This window comes from Hydra vulgaris, chromosome 02 (assembly GCF_038396675.1).
Source record: "Hydra vulgaris chromosome 02, alternate assembly HydraT2T_AEP".
Lineage (NCBI taxonomy): Eukaryota > Metazoa > Cnidaria > Hydrozoa > Anthoathecata > Hydridae > Hydra > Hydra vulgaris.
In genome coordinates this window covers 14,051,157-14,071,569 of record NC_088921.1, presented here as the reverse complement: position 1 = coordinate 14,071,569, position 20,413 = coordinate 14,051,157, and the positions used below count along the sequence as shown (strand labels likewise).

At 28.4% G+C, this 20,413-nt stretch overlaps 1 protein-coding gene across 1 annotated transcript; it reads left to right on the top strand.

Annotated features, from left to right (window-relative positions):
• Nucleotides 1-1,432: 1,432 nt before the first annotated feature.
• On the top strand, nucleotides 1,433-17,111 carry LOC100205141 (uncharacterized). The gene is made up of 4 exons (XM_065790181.1): nucleotides 1,433-1,936; nucleotides 5,785-5,907; nucleotides 16,728-16,746; nucleotides 16,831-17,111. The coding sequence occupies exons 1-4, from the start codon at nucleotides 1,708-1,710 to the stop codon at nucleotides 16,907-16,909; spliced, it is 450 nt and encodes a 149-aa protein (XP_065646253.1). The 5' UTR covers nucleotides 1,433-1,707; the 3' UTR covers nucleotides 16,910-17,111.
• The last annotated feature ends 3,302 nt before the right edge of the window (nucleotides 17,112-20,413 follow it).

Genomic DNA, 20,413 nt, shown 5'->3' with positions numbered 1-20,413 from the left:
ATTTTGTGCAATGAGCAATATCATAATATTAGTGAGTTCCCGTCTACCAATTGAAACAATGAGCTCATTAATGTTTGTACTAACCAAGGCAAAAGCTGTTACTATCTTAACACAACGTTCTACAGCTTCCATGTGGTACGGTAACTTTTCCAAAAAAATGCTAAGTTGAATGTAATCTTCTTTTGCTTCTTCCAATTGCTCATCAGTGAGCTGTATTGTTAGTGGTGGCTCTGCCCGTTGTGAATTACTCCAACCAATCAAGCTCCACATAATCTATGCCATAAAATTGAGAGTAGGAACTTTGAATTGCCGCACACTTGTTTAATTAACTTTCATATTTCTTTCTTCTCGAGCTCTGTCTCAAAAAACGTCATCAAGGTTCCTCCAAGTCCGGTCATTTCTACCATCAAAGTACAATGCCTTTACTTGAACTTCACTAACTTGAAAGTTAACCTTGTCTTTCAAACGCTCACGCTTTATCTTCTTTTAGTCAATAGCTTTGTTTGTCATCATGTGAAATAATGCCAACATCCTCAAGTACAGCTGATGGCATAGGTGAAGCAGAAATGGTAGAATCTTGTCGCACTTCATAGTTAAGGTCTGAGCTCTGTTTGCTTCAAATACTCTGCAGTTTTTGCTTTGTCTATTGGTGTAATTGCCAATTTTAAGTTTGCTCCATCTATCTTCCAGGAAAATTTCCTCCGTAGTTAGTACCATATTAACTTTGAAATAGCAGCATTATCTAAGACTTCTGGTTATTCAGTTTGGCTATTGGAGTTTTTTGCTTTGCTTAAAAAAGTTAACAACTCTCTTTGTCAAGAATGTAAATGATAAGACATTGTTGTTGTTAAAGCTATATTCTATCTTTTTGTTGGTTTTTTTCAGGAAGTTAATGTAAAATTATAGTATATATTTACTTTTACTATTATTTTAGAAATGATATGCAGTATAGGATGCTAACAATTTCTCACAGATACATCTATAAATTACATCTAGTCCCGTTTGCAGTTGTACCTCAGAGAGTGGTTTGAATACCCGAATAATAGATTACCTGTTTTATATCTTAACATTCTATTTACTGAAATATAATTTGTGAAGTATTAGTATATTACTATTATAGTATTAGTAAGCATAGCAAAGCACATAGAAACAGACATAGTTATAACAATTTTTTAACATGAAAAACATAAGAAACAATATTATGTCAATAATATTTAAAAAACAAGTTTTTTTTAAATTAGTTATATCATAAGGCTAAATTCTAACGAGGTAATTCTTGTTCAAATTTGCTTATCTGGGTCTCATTATCTTAGTTTTCTTATAACTAATATAGAAATCAGGGAGAATAGTTGTATTTCTGAAAAATGTTATTTTCATTCCACCCTAATACTCATATGAGTATGTGTATTTATCCGGAAAATATCTCGTTTCGCCCCGAAATGAAATCCTAGATAAACGTGCCTATATTATTCCCTTAATAAAGAAAACGTGCGGCTCGGCATCTTGTTAAATTAAATTAGTATTTATCCCTATTATTTTTATAACATTTTATTATCTTTTATTATGGTCTTGTTTATTTAAATGCCAATTTACTGCTAACCATATTAAGGAATTTTACAAAAGTTACTTGATGATAGTTTATATGAAATTTACAATTTATATAACGGAAATTATTTTTAATGTAATTGCAATCAGCAACTTTAAATAATGCCTGGTTTACCTTCTGGTTGGGTTGAAAAAACTTCCAAAAGTACTGGCAAAAAATACTATTTCAATACCGAAACAAATGAAAGTCAATGGGAGAAACCAGACAATGAAGAATTCCAGGTTAGAGCTTCACATTTATTAGTTAAACATAAAGGTTCAAGAAGGCCTTCATCATGGAAGCAAAATGTCATAACCAGAACTGAAGAAGAAGCGTTGGATATTATTAAAAGTAAGTAATGATTATCTTTAAAGTAAAGTAAATTTCTTTATTTTTCGAATAATCTTAAAAGTTATATATTTATCATGTTTCTTAAAGATGTTAACAACAACAACAATAACAATATATCTACCAGTAAATATTATACAAAGATGTTAAATAATATAATACCAATTGAAAGGTTCACTCTCATATAGCCTGGCTAAAACAAGGAGAGCTACCTTGTAAATAATACAAATTCATAAAGGACAAAAAAATAAACAAGTTTCAAATAATAAATACAAATAAAATAAAGAATAAATGAAAACAAACCCAAAGAAAAGCAAAAATTAGAATAGAATATATATATACATATATGAATATATACACTTATTGAAAACTATTGTCTCTAATTAAGTGAATTTAAGAATAATAATTTAAGTTTTTCATTTAGACTTTTTTTATTTAGTTCACAAAAATTAGGTATGCGTGTTAAAATTTTAATCTATTTTTGTTATTAATTATTATACACCATTAGAAAGAGGCTAAAATCAGCATTATAATAGTGAAAAATTTATAGCAAAATAACAATTCTGCAAAAAGTTATGCTCATTTAAGTAACAAAATTTGGTTACAAGGATTGCTTAATAAAATTGCAACCAATTTTAAAATGTCAATTCTGATAATGGTAATAATGTTATGAAACTTTCTTTAATAAGCACAATAATTTGCTTTATTTACGTTATTTTAACTTAGGTACATACTCTGCTACAAAAAGACTATGTAGGTGTCTGCTACATAATCTTTTTCAATAAAATTTGGCATGCACATAGAAAATTAGTTTCTAAATTTTTCTCAGTAGTTTCAAAAATATTCTTAACATTCCTTCAATATAAATTTGATTTCTGTCAACAACGAATTTTTTAAGAAAAGTTAATTTAATAAACGCTGGTGTACTACAAAAAAAGAACAATATAAAAATAAAGTTTAACTCTTCCACTTTTTAAAAAATGTCTATTTTGGTATAAAATTCTTAAAAATAACTTAACAAAATACATCCTTACTATTCAAGCGCTAAGCATGGTATGATATAGTGGTCGAAGATTTTTATTGCATTATCGGTGCCGTAACTCATTGTATATGCACGTACCTACAGAAATGAAGATATTTAGTTTACTTTGTTAGAAATTCCAGTCAATAATTGCGAAGTTTTTAAAGGAATGTCTACCATAAAAATTTGTATCAAAAGCTTGAACACACAATCCGCAACACACAAACACAATCTCTTTGAGGCATCCTAGTAGATTGAGTATGAGCATGTATTAATTGAGTAAACCATTCTGTAAAGATAGAGGGCATCTTATCATTAACACAGCTGTGAATAAAAAGGCAGTTTTCAATTTTTATGTAGTTGAAAAAATCTATTAATTGGAGATTCTTGAATGAACTTTTTGTATGGGAGTTATGTGGTAAAAAGTTTATCACTCGTTTAGCTATTTTTTGAATAAAGATGAGACATTTCTTGATAAAAGAGCTTTGTCCTCAAGATAAACAACCATAATTGAGGTGTGAACTGAATAAGGCAAAATATATAGATTTTAATGTTTTTTTTTTGTCAACAAGATGTCTAAGTTTAGACATAATTGCATTAGATCTATTTAATTTTATTGTTAAATGGTTGATATGATCATTTCAGGTTAAACTTTAACCAATCTTTATCCCAAGATAGTTTACATAACACATTTTAGGGGTAAAAGTTTTTTTACCGTTTAATTTTATTTTAAATTGATGATGAAGTTTTTTTAACCTTGGTTTGAAAATAATCAACTCAGTCTTACTTTTATTTAAAGAAATTTTGTTGGCATTGGCGAGTTTTTTTAATAGAATTTTATTATCCACAGTATCAAAGGCTTTTTGAAGGTCTATAAAGATGCCACAACCAAAGGTTCTTTTACCTAGAGCACTTCTAATATTTTCAGTCATACTTAGTAGGGCAAATGATGTAGAATAATTTGTTTTGAAATCAAGTTCTAAATTACACAGAATGTTAGAGTTGTTAAGGAAATTGTAAACTCGATAAAACATAAGCCTTTTTCTGAAATTTTATCAATATTTGAGAGCTGGGATTGGTCTATAATTAGATACTAATAACTTTGAATGTTTTTAAAAATTAGAAACAATTTTAGCAGTTTTTAAAATATCAGGAAAGACTCATTTAGAGAATCAGATATTGAAAATAGTTAACAAAATAATTAAAATTTCATTTCTAAGTAGTTTTAAGATATTTTTTAAAATTCACTAGTAATAGAACATTTGTAGTTGAATGGAAATATAGAGCACTGATAATTTTCACAAAACCCTAAATCATCATTAGATGAGTTTTTATGAGTAACTGATTGTCTATATTGTTTAGGTCATTACATTTTATGTGAACCCAAGATAAGCAGTTACCACAAAAAATAGCTTTTTAATTTTTAGAGACAATAATTTCGCAGATGGCACAATATTTCCAATCAAGAAGCATACTTTATGTAGATACCTTACAAAGAATAAATTAAAAATCTTTAAACTTAATATATTCTTTGTCTTTCACGTTTTTCTTGAATATTAGCATTGCAGGGTAAGCAATATATCCAGATATGATTTCTTTAGACACTTTGATTTATTTTAGAGTCAATAGAGCATTATTATGTTGAGCAGTTTAAGGGAATATATTTAATTAACAAAAACACTCATACCCATATATTTAGATTTATTAGTAGATTAGAAAGCGCTAACATACTGAGAGTCTTTCCAGTCATAAAATTTGGTGAAGATGTGAGCGGGAGGATTGTTTTGTGATTTTTTTCCACAATTGTCTCGCTCAACCATACATACAGCTTTTTCAGGATGAATCTTTGAATGACCAACTAGAACCTTTATTAGTTTATTTTCATTTGTTGGTCAGTTTTCATTTAAATCTTCTTTTATTCCTTGAAATATGAGAGTATTTCTGATACTTCGATTTTTTGGTCCTCTATAATGCGATCAAGACTTTTTGAGTTTGTTTAAAGTTTTTTTTTACATGATTGATTTTGTTTCGGAAAGAAATTAGTCGATTCTTTAGTTTTTTAGTCGATTAGAAGTTGGAAAGAAATTAGTCGATTCTTTAGTTTTTTTTTTTCATTATTGATGACCATGCCATGTTATGCTTAGTGTGTTTTGGGTATCTTTAAGTTCTAATGATAAAGCCTTATATCTTTTTTCGAAGCTTTGGATTATCTCTTTCTTGTGTTGGTCCAGGACTTCATTAAGTCTCTTTTCAGTGAAAGACATTTGAATATTTATGTTAAGTAATTTTATAAAATAAATTAAGAGAACATTTGATAAAGTTAACAATAGTGCATTCTTGATATTGAAGGTGGTTTAGTTAGGCGGCAGGAACAGAGCTTTTTTTTCAGGCATCTTTACAAACCATTACTTTAACTATGTTTTTAAAAACAAAGGTGTTTATTTGTTATATTTTATTATTGATATTTGGAATTTTTAAAACATATAATAAGCTTTTGATATAAAAATGACCTTGAATTTAATTTGATAACCTTAAAAATGCAAAAATCAAAAAAATACCTGAAATCAACTTGAAATTTTGTACTTAAAAATCACTGGCCACCCTGAATAAATATCCTTAGATATTTATTCAGGGGGGTCTGCCCAAACCCAATGTATGTACACAGCTGGCTATTTTGCTATGATATCACCCAATGGTATTTCATGGCAAGTAATATCCAATATTTGTTAATAGATATTGTACACTCGAAATAATAACAATAATAAATTTAAAAAAATCTTTTTTTTTTATTTATGGTTTTAAGTTTTTTAATCATTATAAATTCATTTAGATTATCATAAACAAATCACATCTGGCAAAACCACTCTTGCAGCATTAGCTCAATCAGAAAGTGACTGCAGTAGTGCAAAAAATGGTGGTGATCTTGGTTTTTTCGGTCCTGGACAAATGCAAAGTATGTGAAATAATTTTAAAAAGTTTATAAAAATTCAATTGCTATCACCTTATAACAAATTATTATGGAGACAATTTTTTTTTAAATTAAATCGTTTAATTAATTGTTTTTTTCCTGGTGTAGCTAAATAATTTATTTACATTATTTATTTATTAGTAAATGCTATTGTTGTTATTAAGTATTTATTTGATTATTTTTCATCAAACATCGAATAAGATTTTTGCATGGTGTTGAGATGTTTATGTTTGGAAAACACAGTAGCAGGTGCCCAATCATTCCATACATCATTTAAAGAAAAACAAGAACTTTGTGGTCTTTTATGATTTGCCATATCTGGTGGGTGCATTTAAGCATGATTTTCATCAGCTTTGCCCACAAATGCACCAATGGATGGACTATTATTTTTGAGAAGGCTTGTGAAGTTTTCCTAAATTAAAAACTGCTGATGCAGTCATACAGAAACTTTTAGTTCATGGGATTTGGTATTTGAATGAAGATTTTTATTTATTTATTCTGATTAACTCCCAGCAAGGCTGTAAGCAACCACTATTAAGTTAGAAGGTACTAAAAAAAAGATGAATAGAGTTAGAGTGCAAGGAAACAAATGAAAGAAGATTTGAAAGGTTGAAAGTTGTATGAGACAGGAAAACATAAAGATGCGAGAGAGTTCCAAAGGGTTAAAGTGTAGGATAATAAACTTGCCAAATAAAAGTTTTTACAGCATGCAGGGACAGATACAGTAAACAATTGTGACATTACTGAATGATGAGTCAAGCGAGAATGAGTTTAAGTTGATGGAAATAGAGGTGATAGCTCCTTTGAGCAGCGACCATAATAGTATTTGTAGAAAAGAGAAAAAGATGCAACTTTGCAATGATGGAGAAGAGGCTCAAGTTTAGCAGATAGAGCGGATCCAACTACGTTTACAATGGGTTTTTGGACCTTGTCTATAAGAGAAAGAGCATCGTTAGAAGAACTAGTCCAAATATGGCAACAGTATTCCATACAGGGAGGAATAAGAGATTTGTAGAGGTAGAGAATAGAATCAGAAGTAAGAAAATAGGAAGCATGATAAAGAGAAGCAACTTTATGCAAATTTAACAATCAATTGTATATATAGTTTCCATGAAAGGTCAGTAGTAAATGACAATCCAAGAAGACATAAAAAAGAGGATGCAGTGTGAGGGTTGCCATTCAGGGAAAGTCCGGCAAATTTATATATGATCAGGGAAAATCAAGGGAAAAAAGATTGATTTTTTTAAAAGTCAGGAAAAGTCAGGGAACTATTTAATTTTATACTATTTTATTTTAATGTTTTTAATATTTTATAGTTAGTAATATTCATTTTTTATAATGATCATTATATTTGATCAGTATAAAAAATATTAACTTTTATTCTGGTCATTTATCTACATTTATTTATTATTTTTAAACCAAAATAAAAAGTTTATGCAAAACATTGTATATAGGTTTGAATAGAACCATTATTAGTAATTTAAATGAATTTATTAGGTACTTCTTTGTGTAGAAATAGCTTCAACATTTAAAGACTTTCAAAGTTTTTTTGTGTAGATATAGCTTAGCCCCCACCATTTCCGCAAAATTTTTGATTTTCGAAGGTCGTTATTTGATTTCTGGTGCATTTTGATGAGTACATAGAGAAAAATATAAACATTTTTTTTTTTAAGTTAAATTTACTACCTCCTCCAGTCTATTAAAATTTTTAACATTTTCTTCGAACCTCCTTGTTTTTGCGGAAAGTATTGTTTACGCCAGTATTTTACATAACTTATTCAAGACGACTTAATAAATTAAACTTAATAAATGTAACATAAAATATTCACTTGGGAAATCTTAAATGTTAAAAATCTTACAATAAAACAGGTTTATTACTAGTTTTACCATATGTAAAATTCAAGGTTTTGTTCACGCATGATTTTAATTTATATCTCTAGGGACATATATAAGGAATTCCTTAATATATGTCTATATACATATATAAGGAATTCCTTAATATAGTGCAATGTTTAATAAAAAATTCCTTATATATGTTTACATATATAAGGAATTTTTTATTAAACATTGCACTTTAGTCTGGAATTTGGAAAAATATATTCGATGTCTCAAACAAGATCAAAAAAGGTTTTTTTTGGTAGAAAAAACCATTGAAAAGCTACCTGATAATAGGCTGCTAACAAAAGAAGAAGTGCTTGGATAGCTTCACATAGAAAATACTTTATGACATCAGTTTCTAAATCTGCTAGACTTCAGGACGTTGTTGCCTTTCCCCTTTCTAAATTTTTTTTTCACCCCTAAATGTAACGAATCTGGTCGTTGTCAGACGAAAGAGAACAGCTTGATGTGTGTTACTAAAACCTTAGTTAATATATGGGAAAAGGCTTCAATTCCAATACTGTGTCATAAACAAGTAAGGTTTAAATAATACTTTTAATTTCTAATTTTGACGGAAATAATATTGGTGTAAATATGATAAAATGCTAGTAATTAACTTTACTTTTTAACTTATACATGTATCTTATAGGAATAACATTATGGAATCGCAGAAGTAGATCACAAGCAAACAGAAATAAAGTATCTACTGGGTATAAAAAATCGCGCATAGAAATTCAGGAAGAAATGCGCAATCTTTTCGACATTTCTTTTTCAGATGTTAATGACATAATAATGAAAGATAAAACTAAATCACTTCCAAACAGAAAAGAAGATTGTATGTTTTTAGACGACCAAAAAAGCCTGCGAAAATGATCAATAGATCGTAAGGACAAAAATTATGAAAAGTTTATAAAAAGAAAGATTGCAAAAACAAATCAATTTCGAGCGGTAATGATAGGTCAACCATCGTCTGACAACATTTTTCAATCAAGTCTTCAAAAACATTCTGATTGTGAGTTAGTAGACTCAGATGAGTTAGATATAGACTTTAAAGAATACCATTCAAAAAGGAAAAAAACTGAAGATTTTGTAACGGTTTCTTTGCCTAAAGATACAATTAAATCAACATCAATTGTTGCAAAAAGATACAATATTTCTTCAACAGGTCAGGTAGCTATAATTGCAAGTATCATAAATGTCTATTTATGATACTTGCAATTATAGCTACCTGACCTGTTATACCTAATTATACCTAGCTATAATTGCAAGTATCATTGCCTAATAGAGATTTGAATAAGTTTTCACTATCAGAAACAACTTCAAGAAGGCATAATAAAATGGTCTTAACGAATGAAGGAATCTTCCATAATCCAAATTAAAGGAATCTTTTATCTCAAAAGCTAAACAATTATCTCTGACTCTTCACCTGGACACAAAAAAAATTACAAATGTTCTTAATCATGGCAAGAATGTGGAAAGGTTGGCAATAATTGTAAGCTTACCAGATCTCAATGAGCCCCAGCTTATTGGAGTAATTGAAATTTCTGATGGGTGTGGAATAACCCAGGCTACTGTAATAAAAAAAGTTTTAAATGAATGGAATCTTTACGAAGCAGTTCGAATCTTTTCGAACAGTTTCGAAGTAGTGTATCCTTTGATACAACTGCAAGTAATACTGGATGGATTAATGGAGCAGTGTCAATTATTGAAAGATGGAGAGGCAAATCACTAATTTAATTAGCATGTAGACACCATGTTAAAGAACTCCAAAGTAAAGAAATGAAAAAAAAGGGACAGGCAAAGTTACAACCGGACCTACAGACAATACATTTAAAGCATTACACGATAACTGGGATAAAATATTTGCTAAAAGAATAAATTTGCTAAAAGAATATGATTAAGTTTGACGGAAAAGTAACTGTGGAACGTTTATTGAAAATAAGGTGAGATAAAAATATTTTAGAGATTTTAAACTGTTAAGACTTAATATTAGGAAAGAAAATATATAACATTAGTAAAGCATATTTTTTATCAACAAACAATTTCTCATAATTAATTGAATAAATATTTTTTCTAGGCTGATAAAGTCTTACAGTTTTGCAGTGAAGCTTTATAAGAAAATGTATTTCCCAGAGGTGACCATAAGTACCTTTGCCAGTTAACAGTTTTATACTTACACGAATTTGTCACGGGATTTCATTTTAAAAGACCTGGCGCCTTCCATTATGCAAGATATCTTGTTAAATCAATCTATGATCTTGTACTTTGCCTTCTTAGTCCATAGTTTGATTTTTATATGGCTTTACAAGCAATCAGAAATATAGAAAATTATAAAATTAAAAGACCTAATATTGCCCAAGCATGCATTGGCGTGATGAAACTACATCGCTGGTACCACGACCAGAAAACAGTTATTTTCTCCATAGCTGAAAAGAAACTAATGCCCAAAGTTAGAAAAACTGTTTCTAAAAAGCTATTTAACTCTGACTCTAAACAGGATGTTGGCAAGCCAAATTTTCAAGAACAATACAAAAATCCAAATACTTCCAATCTGTCATCATTTGTAGGAGGCATGAGTTAGTTAGTTTTGAGAGCCTTGGATTTACAAAGAATGACCTTGAATGGTGTCAAGTTAGTTGTGAGGAATGTGGAAAATACAGCACTTCCAGAAGATTTAAGGACTGGGTTTATAAACTACATGTAGTAAATGATCCTGCTGAAAGAGCACTAAAATTTATTCAAGACTACTCGAAAGTGTGCGTAAATGAAGCGTTGAAGCAAGATATTCTTCTGTCAATAGCAGAGCATAGAGTAAAACATTCAGTTAGTACCCAAAAGAATTTGATTAACTTTTAAAACAACATTTTAACTAACCATATTGTATAATATTAAAGTGATAAAGTGATTGATAATGTTTTTGAGTCTATATTTGTAATTCGAATGTTTTTAATAAAAAAAAAGCAATAATTGAAAGAAAATAAGTTGTTAGATTTTCAAACTATATCTATAAATAAAATTACTATAATATATTGATGGAACAATAAAATGTGGTTGTTTCCTGAAAGTTTTGTTTCATTGCAAAAATCGACTAAATAAATGCGCAAACTTTGGTGCGTTAGTAGTGTAAAATAAGGAGATTTCAAGAAAAGTCTAAAAACTTCAACGCACTGGAGGAGGTAGTAAATAAAACTTTAAATAAAAATGAATACGATTTTTTCTATGTACTCATCAAAATGTATTAGAAATCAAAAGACGACCTTCATTAATCAAAAATTTTGCAGAAATGGCAGGGCTAATATAGCTGCATCATGTGAAGACTTTTAAAGTTTTAAATCATATTGTATTTTTATTCTCTTATTTTAGAATAAATAAAAATTTTAAATTTTTAAATGACAGTTTATTTCAATGAAGAATGTTTGAGTGATCTATTGTTGAAAAAGTGGCTGGTAAATGGCACAGATAAAAAGTCAAAACATGCCAAGTTCAATTCAACTTATCAAATATAGATCAGAAAGCTGTGACTAATCACAAATACTTTGACTCATCTTTGGCAATGATTAGTTGCATAAGTCTTGCAAAACTGTGTGCAAATGGCCTAAAATAAATTGGTTATTTCTTGATCTTATTAAAAAGCAGCCTGAGCAACTAGAGCTACCTAAACTTCTTCAAATTAGGAGTTGCAACCATCATGTAATCCAAGGTGCTTTTAAAACTGGTTTTCTATCAAGGAAGTTAATGAAAGCTTTATGCAACCTTTTTCATAGTTTCCTGACAGAAGAGCTGATTATGTAACTTTCACTGAACTAAAAATAAATTAACTTTCACTAAATTGAATTTTTTTGGTTACATCGCTAGTAGACACCTCAATAATTCTCTTTAAAGATTCACCATAAAGCTTAATGAGTTTAATAATTAAACATGTTTTATGCAGCATCATCAATGGGAGTCAACTTCTGAAATTTTATTTTACTGGAAAGCAGAAGTTTCAGCTGTTAAAATCAACGACAATTAGTTTTTTTGCAGAATGTAATGTTATGGAATTAAAGGAGAAAAGGTGTGATCTCAAGATGTGATCAATATATTCATGAAAGGTTGTTGAGTTAAAGTTGTTTAAATTCTTGAAAAAGTGTAAATCTTTTACCAGCATTTAAAAAAATATCACACTAGAAATTGTTTAAATGAATTTTGGTAGGATGTGAGAAATTTGTTGTTGCAGTAAGTAGTTTGACTTGGGTCTTTTAAGATGGGATGTGAAAAGTTTGTTGATCAAAGACTCAAAGACCTTGCCAATAATAGAAAGAAGATTGAGCAATAATTAGATAGATCAGAGTGTTCTCTGGAGTTTTTGAAAATTGGAACAACAGATGCAATTTTCCAGACTCAGTCAAGCATTAAATAGTTTTAAGAGAATTAAAAAGAGTTCTTTAGAACAATTTTGATTATATATATACTTATATATTTATATTTATCAGGGATGCGAAGTCAGAGTTTAAGAGTTCCTGTTTTTACTTGGAGCCTTGTCTGTTACAAAAATTGTTGGGACTCCGCGATTTTTTATTTTAAAATCAGCATATGAATGTTTCCTAACCATTTGAACTTTTTATAAGTTTATTAATTTAAATTTGTTTAATATTGTTTAAATTTGTTTAGCCAACAGTTACATAGCGTTATAAAAAAAATTCATTTTTACATTGTAAAAGCATAAAAACATGTGCAGTGTGTTCATGCCATACATTGCCTATGGCAGACATTGTTTTAAAGAATATGAGACAAATCACAGCATATGTGGTACACAAAACTTTTGGTATGCACTGAAGGCTAGATGCCGAATTATGCTTAGCTTAGGGTTGTCATTGTTTTTGTAGGAAAAGGCGATAATAATTTTAATTTTAGTTTAGTGGTTGGCTTTCTTATGTAAAAACCAACTTTACCTTAGGTACGAATATTTACACAAGTAAACCTACTGCAGTTGTGGTGCAGTGGTTAGAGTTTTGACTCAGAACCAAGAAGTCTGAAGTTTGATGCCTGAATTCATGCTAAAGTAAAAGAAAGTATTTTTCTAATGTGGTTTCTTTTTATTTAAACTAACGTTTTACGGATAAAATAGTTATAAAAGTTATAAAAAAACATTACCATTTTAATAATTATATTTTGTGGGTTATTTAAGTAATAATTTAATTTTGGAAGGGTTTAAAATAAGAGAAGGCCAATGCGCTTATAAATAAGTTGAGTGCGGTAATTAAACTGGGTTTTTTGATTACAAGGGGTACACTTTACCACTACACTAATTTTTGAGCAAAGAAATAAAATCAAAAATAATTTATAATTTTTTAAAGCATAATTGAAACTTTATGTAGTCTACTCTAGCATTTCAGGAACTATTTCATCCTTAAAAACTCTAGTTAATTGATTCAAAAAAGTTAAAAAAACAAATAAAAATTTGGTGTCAAATTAGTCCCTATTTTTTCACCCCTGAGTCCTGAAGTTCTTAAAATTTGATAGCATCCCTAGTATTTATGTATATAATGATATATATAAATATCAGGGATCCCTGATATCTATATATATCGTTATATACATAAATACCAGGGGCATCTCTGGTATTTATGTATATAATGATATATATATAAGTATCAGAGATCCCTGATATTTATATATGTCAGAGATCTTAATACGCATTTATAGTTAATAATATATATATATATATATATATATATATATATATATATATCTATATATATCTATATATCAACCCTCGGAATTAGGGTCGACATTCTGCAATGCTGACCTAACTGCCGACCTGAAAGTGTTTGAGGCAAAAAATTGCCTACCTTTTTTCTATGTTTTATGGTAACCTCTTTATGTCAAATTTTTTTTGCCGACCTAATGCTGACCTCGAACAGTTTGACATCGGCAATTTATTGCCGACCTTATTTTTCCTGATTCGGAGGGTTGATATATATATATATATATATCAGGCCTCAAGAGTAAATGAGCACGAGAGTTGAGAAAAGCTCTCCTTTAACAAATATGGAGAGCTATGCGAGCTGCTCCTCTAATCAGCTGCTTACGAGAGCTTTTGGTTTTTGCAGGAGTTATCTGTTTATTCAGTAAAAAAATTGCCTATTAAATACAAAATTTGATTTCAAACTGGCTACAAGTTTACAATTTGTAACATTAATGTTACAAAAATATATAAATAACAAGCATCATTTATTGCGCTGTGAAAAAGTTCTTTAGACAAATGTTGTCTTTTGGTTTTCACACAAGCTATTCATTTACTTATTAAAAAATTAATTATTTGATAAAAAATTTGACAAAGAGTTATAAAAGTTTTTACTGCTATTAAATAATGGTTTATATTTTCTTATTGTAATAGAATACAGGCATTTTAAGAATTATTACAACAGTTAAAAATTCCACAATAATATATATATATATATATATATATATATATATATATATATATATATATATATATATATATATATATATATATATATATATACATATATATATATATATATATATATATATATATATATATATATATATATATATATATATATATATATATATATATATATATATATATATATATATATGTAAATTATGTTAGTGTATTTTACAAACAGTGCTCAATGTTCTTAAAGAACAGAGCAATAATAATTAGTAAAAAACACTTATCTAACTTTTATCTAACTTTTATCTTCTACTTTTCTAGTTACTTTTCTAGTTTCACCATTGCTGGATCATCAGGATGAGTTCAAAAAAGGAAGAACTCTTCCTGATGATCCAGCAATGGTGAAACTTAAAGTAGAAGATAAAAATTAGATAAGTGTTTTTTACTAATTTATATATATATATATCCCCCTGGCAGCAGGCTATTTAAGTATGACATCACACTGCTCACCTAAATCAGCAGTATAAGATACATACATATATGTATATATATATATATATATATATATATATATATATATATATATATATATATATATATATATATATATATATATATATATATATGTATGTATCTTATACTGCTGATTTAGGTTGGCAGTGTGATGTCATACTTAAATAGCCTGCTGCCAGGGGGACTGACAAATAGCCTGACTTGCAGTGGAGTGCTGCTACATCGACTGAGGGTTTGGGATGGGCAGCAATCTTTTCATTCATTATTCTTCCTTTTCTTCTTATCCTAAAAAAGCTGTATCGATTTAGAAAAGCAGAAAATGTCAGCAAATGCTCACATAAATATGCTATAGTAGATAATATTATATATATATATAATAGTGCTCCATTTTTCTATTTCTTTTTTTTTTTTCTTTTTTTTTTTTTGCAACCACATTTTTTAAAAAAAGTTGCAATTATGTAATTATTTTTGAGAGAAAAATCTATACTTTTGCGAGAGCCATAAATTGCTCCCGTAAACCATTTTAGGGAGCAATTTATGGACCTTTTATATATAAAGGATTTCATATATATATATATATATATATATATATATATATATATATATATATATATACATATATATATACATATATATATATGTATATATATATACATATATATATATATATATGTATATATATATATATATATATATATATATATATATATATATATATATATATATATATATATATATATATATATATATATATTGATATTTGAGGCTGTTTTGTATTATAATAATAAAACAAAACTCATAGTCGTAAAAGAGTGCTCAATATTAAAAAGATACTTCAAATAGAGCGATATACATATATATTAACGAAGAAAAAACAACTTTTTCTATGGTACTTTAAGTTTCATGCCTATACGGCAATCATCAGCCATTGAATACAAATTCAAAAACAAAAAAAAAACCGCTAAAATTACAAAATACTGTGTAGTGGGATCTTAACGTCGCTAAGAAAAAACAAAATATCAGCTAATCACCGGTGTCAAAAAAAGATAAGAGGAATTTATTCTTGTGTCTGCATTTTGAAATCAACTCATTTCGTTTATTTAACAAGTTATCACCTTTATATGTTAAAATAAGGAATTTTTCGTATAAACAAAGATTGCAAATTTTTGACGAAGTGTTATAAGGATTGCAACGTTTTACAATTTTCCACTTAATTAAGGGTGTAAACATTTTGACTTTTATGTCCCAAATTTCTTTAGACAATTCGGTATCATTTTTATATTTATTAATGTTAAAAGATTTTAGATGGTTAGCATACCGAAATTTAAATGGAGTTTCACATAAGCCAAAATATACTTTTTCTTTGTAGTCAGGTTCATTTGACGACACGGTCGCTTGATAAACGATGTTCTTCGACAAGCACTGATTGTTCATGGGACAGATGGATTTATTGACACAGTTGCATGTTTTTCCCTCATCTTTACCTTGGCTATATAATATCCTGTGATTGTGCGAATTAATGATGGACTTAATGTTTGGCATACATGAGTAGCTTATTTTAATGGTATTTCGATTAAATATCTTACGAAGTTTGTGGCCAACCGGAAAGTGCAGGTCTACCATGTTCAAAAAACGACTTCCTATTTTTGTTGCAACCGGTTTTGTTGCACCGGTGATTAGCTGATATTTTGTTTTTTCTTAGCGACGTTAAGATCCCACTACACAGTATTTTGTAATTTTAGCGGTTTTTTTTGTTTTTGAATTTGTATTCAATGGCTGATGATTGCCGTATAGGCATGAAACTTAAAGTACCATAGAAAAAGTTGTTTTTTCTTCGTTAATATATATGTGTATATATATATATATATATATATATATATATATATATATATATATATATATATATATATATATATATATATATATATATATATATATATATATATATATATATATATAAATGAACAATAACACAATTTTCTGATTTAACATGTTTTTGTTTGATTTTCAGAATCTTTTGAAGAAGCCGCGTAAGTTTTAATTTTAGTTTTTTAGTAATATGCTTCTAATGTACTTATATGTTTTTAGGTTTCAAAATCATTATTTTTTTTTAGGTTTGCACTAAAGATTAACGAATTGAGTGGTCCTGTTTATAGTGATTCTGGTATTCACTTAATTTTGCGCACTGGTTAGAAATGTTTAATCATATATTGGGGAGCATTAAAATGTAAATTTAAACATTGGAGTCAAAAATAAATTTATTATATTACTTAATAAATCGTTGTGAAACCAAAAAATCATGTAAAATTATTCCTTTTACTTATGTAAACAACGATTATGTAAACAAGTAAAAAACTGAAATATCTTTTTATTCAAAATAAATATTATTTCAACCGATTGATTAGTTAATACGTTATGTAACACAATTTTTGTCCTTGGAGTGTTATATATATTGCTTTCTTTTAATGACTGGAAATCAACTACTTCGAGCACAAACTTTGATTTTATAACACAGCGCACAAGAAAAATTTCCTTTTTTCGTTTATTTAGTCTGGTAAGAAACAATATTTGCGTATTGAATAAATAGACAGTAAGAATTCATTCAAGTACCTTCAAAACGAGTAGATTTTGTAGACTTGCGAGTGCACAGTAAATCGTATTTACGTAGCAGTTCCCAAATGTAATTCCCCATGACGAGTTAGTTATTTTATGTTTGATAAGGAAGTTTTAAGTCCAATATATATAGGAAGTTTTAAGTCCAATATATATAGGAAGTTTTAAGTAGGGATTGCGATTTCCCGGACTTTTTCCATTCCCGGGATAGCGGGAATTATTTACATTGTTCCCGGGATCCCGTGAAAATCTTCATCAGAGAAAATATAAATAACTAAATACACTTTTCTATTTATTTTTTGTAACTGTTTACAACTTTAAAGTGACTTCTGAGAAAAACCAGTGCATCGAGATGAATGTCGATCAATCTAGTTCTATAGTTGGTAAAAAAAAATCCAGTTGAACTAAACACCCTTTCAGCCTCTACACTGGAAGGACGAATAGTTAAAAGCGCATTATAAAGCATATCTAAGTTATGCGATCTTTTACTAGTAGCTTCAAACAGATTGAATTCTCGACGCATAATTTATTGATGCATTATTGCACTTGACTTCAAAAACATCTTTTTTTTTTACAAATTTTTCTAATCTGGCAGCCATAGATTCAGATAACTGATTTATATCAATAATACTATTGTTAAGTTTTCTATCGCTATCTTTTTCTTTTGCTATATTTTCAATTATAGGAAAAAGTCGACCAGCTATTTCAATCGCTAAATTTATCATAACTGCTTTAGATGGCATGCTAAATAAGTCATCATCCATATCACTTTTTGAAGATTGTGGATTATCTAAAAATTTTAGTAAGCCAACAAGATCTTTTTTTCTTCTTTGATATATTCTTTCAATTAAAGCATTTTTAAGATCTTTTGCTATGTAGCAATCTTGAACATCAAGTTCTTTAACCATAAATTATAATGTGTCATCGCTGTTAATAAAGTTGCTTCCCTTCTGCAAATCATTTCAGAACCTAAGACAATAAGTTCCAGACTTTTTGCTAAATTTTCAATTACTGTAAGTTCATCATCAGACAACATTAGGTTTTCTAAACTGAAATCCACGAGTGATTTAAAAACTGCTTTTTTAACTTTAATAAATCTTTGAATCATGGTCAACATTGAATTCCAACGAGTTTTTGAATCCAAAATTAGCACTAGCTCTTGTCCAAATTCATTTTTAGAATAACGCTTTAAAGAATCCATTTTTAAAGGAGATCTTTTAAAAGTTACAACTATTTTTCTAACTTTAACAAGAACTTTATGAAGCTCAGGAACAAGATCAGGAGCTTGGTCACTAATTTCATTTTGCTGATCCTCTTCCTCAGCATAATCATCGTCACCATCAAAGACATCATCTTCAATATCTTTGTCATTAGTACTTTGATTATTATTTTTACCTTTTTTTTTATATATTACATCAACAACGGCTAAATGTATTGCGTGTGCAAAACAAAGTTGATATTCAGAAGGCGAAGTATATCCTAATTTTTCCATAACAGAAGCACCATCAGTTGTTATGCAAACTACATCATTTGTAAGACTTACATTAAACATGTTTAATTTTTTGATGAGTAGTTCTAGGCAATCATTTGAATTGTGCAATCCTAACATTCGCTCTAATCCAAGATTAATAAAGCCTTCATTAAAGTGAAGATTTATATTCATAAATCTTCTGCCATGTTTTGAATATTCATCCAAATCTATACTAAACTTGCATTTTTTTTCTTTTATTTCGAGTATCTTTTTTTTATTTTCTTCGACTATTTCCAAATAATATATATATATAAGATTCATGACATCTGTTTTCGATTTAGGAAGAGTGAAGCCTTTATCACGAAGCAACTCACGAATTTGATCCGATTCAGTTATTGCATTAATAGAAAAACCATCAATCGCAGCAAAACGAGCCAATCGTTCTCCCAATGAAACTTTTTTTGTCATGAAATCAATTGTTAATTGAACACAACGTTTTTTAGTTGATGGTTCTTCTTCTTTATTTAAAATAATATTATGGATTTTTTCTAAATGCCTCTTCAATCCAACAGTGGAACCACCTTTGCATAGTAATATTTTTGGACAATGTTTGCATTGTGCCTCGTCTGCCTTTTTAAGATCAAAATAACTCCAAACCTTCGAAGTTTTAAGATTTAAGGACATTTTTTTAAAAATTCCCAATGCGCTGCGATAAATTTCAATATGTAAACAATATAAATAAGCAATATTTCTTATGGTCCGGAAAACAAAAAATTCTGACTTTGGCGGGAAAGTTAAAAAATGTGTGTACAAAAATCCCGGGATCCCGAAAAAAATTTCCCGGGATTCCGGGAAATTGGAATAAAATTTTTCCCGGGAATTTCCCGGGAACAAATTCACTAGTTTTAAGTCCAATATATTCTTTTGAAAGCGCTTGCCTTGCTTCTCAGAGTAAGCTAATTCTTTTAGCTTTTTTTAGCTATTTATTTTTGCCGTTAAAATACATAAATACAATAAATGTTTTAAAACAAATGCAGAAGGCCAGGCAAGGAGACACAATTAGTCTTATCGCCTTGAGATTTCGTAAAATAATCAAGATTTCCTAAAAAAAAACATTTGAATTTCCAAATTGATAACAATGGTAATAAGACTTTTTAGAAAAATAAATCGATCGAATAAATAAAACAAGCGAATAACAATAAGATAAATCAAAAAAGTAATAAGATTAATACAGCAATCAATTAAACTCTTACATTTTATTGATCCATATTTTAAATAGAACAATATATATATATTTGTTAAAACAGAAACTTATTAGTTTAAAGTATATTTTTATAAAAATTTTCCATATAAGAGAAATTTTAATAGTTAGCAGCAATAAATGATACTGTTTTATCTATAAAAGCAAATTTGAGACAGTCAAAGGTCTCAGGGAGTTTCATAATCTTGTCAAGCCATACTTGGTCAGCAATGATTTATCAGTTAAAAAATTTCAGTATCTTCCAGATAAGCTCAGAAAAAGTCCATCGCTAACTTGAAGCGCAATTTAGATAACAATTAACAAAGAAAAAATATAACAATTTTAAACATAAATTTAATAAGAGTCTCGCTTC

Bases quoted from the DNA above. Each gene is read 5' to 3' on its own strand.
- LOC100205141 (XM_065790181.1), top strand. From the start codon at position 1,708: ATGCCTGGTTTACCTTCTGGTTGGGTTGAAAAAACTTCCAAAAGTACT. The intron at 1,937-5,784 runs GTAAGTAATGAT...AAATTCATTTAG, and splicing joins AGCGTTGGATATTATTAAAA to ATTATCATAAACAAATCACA.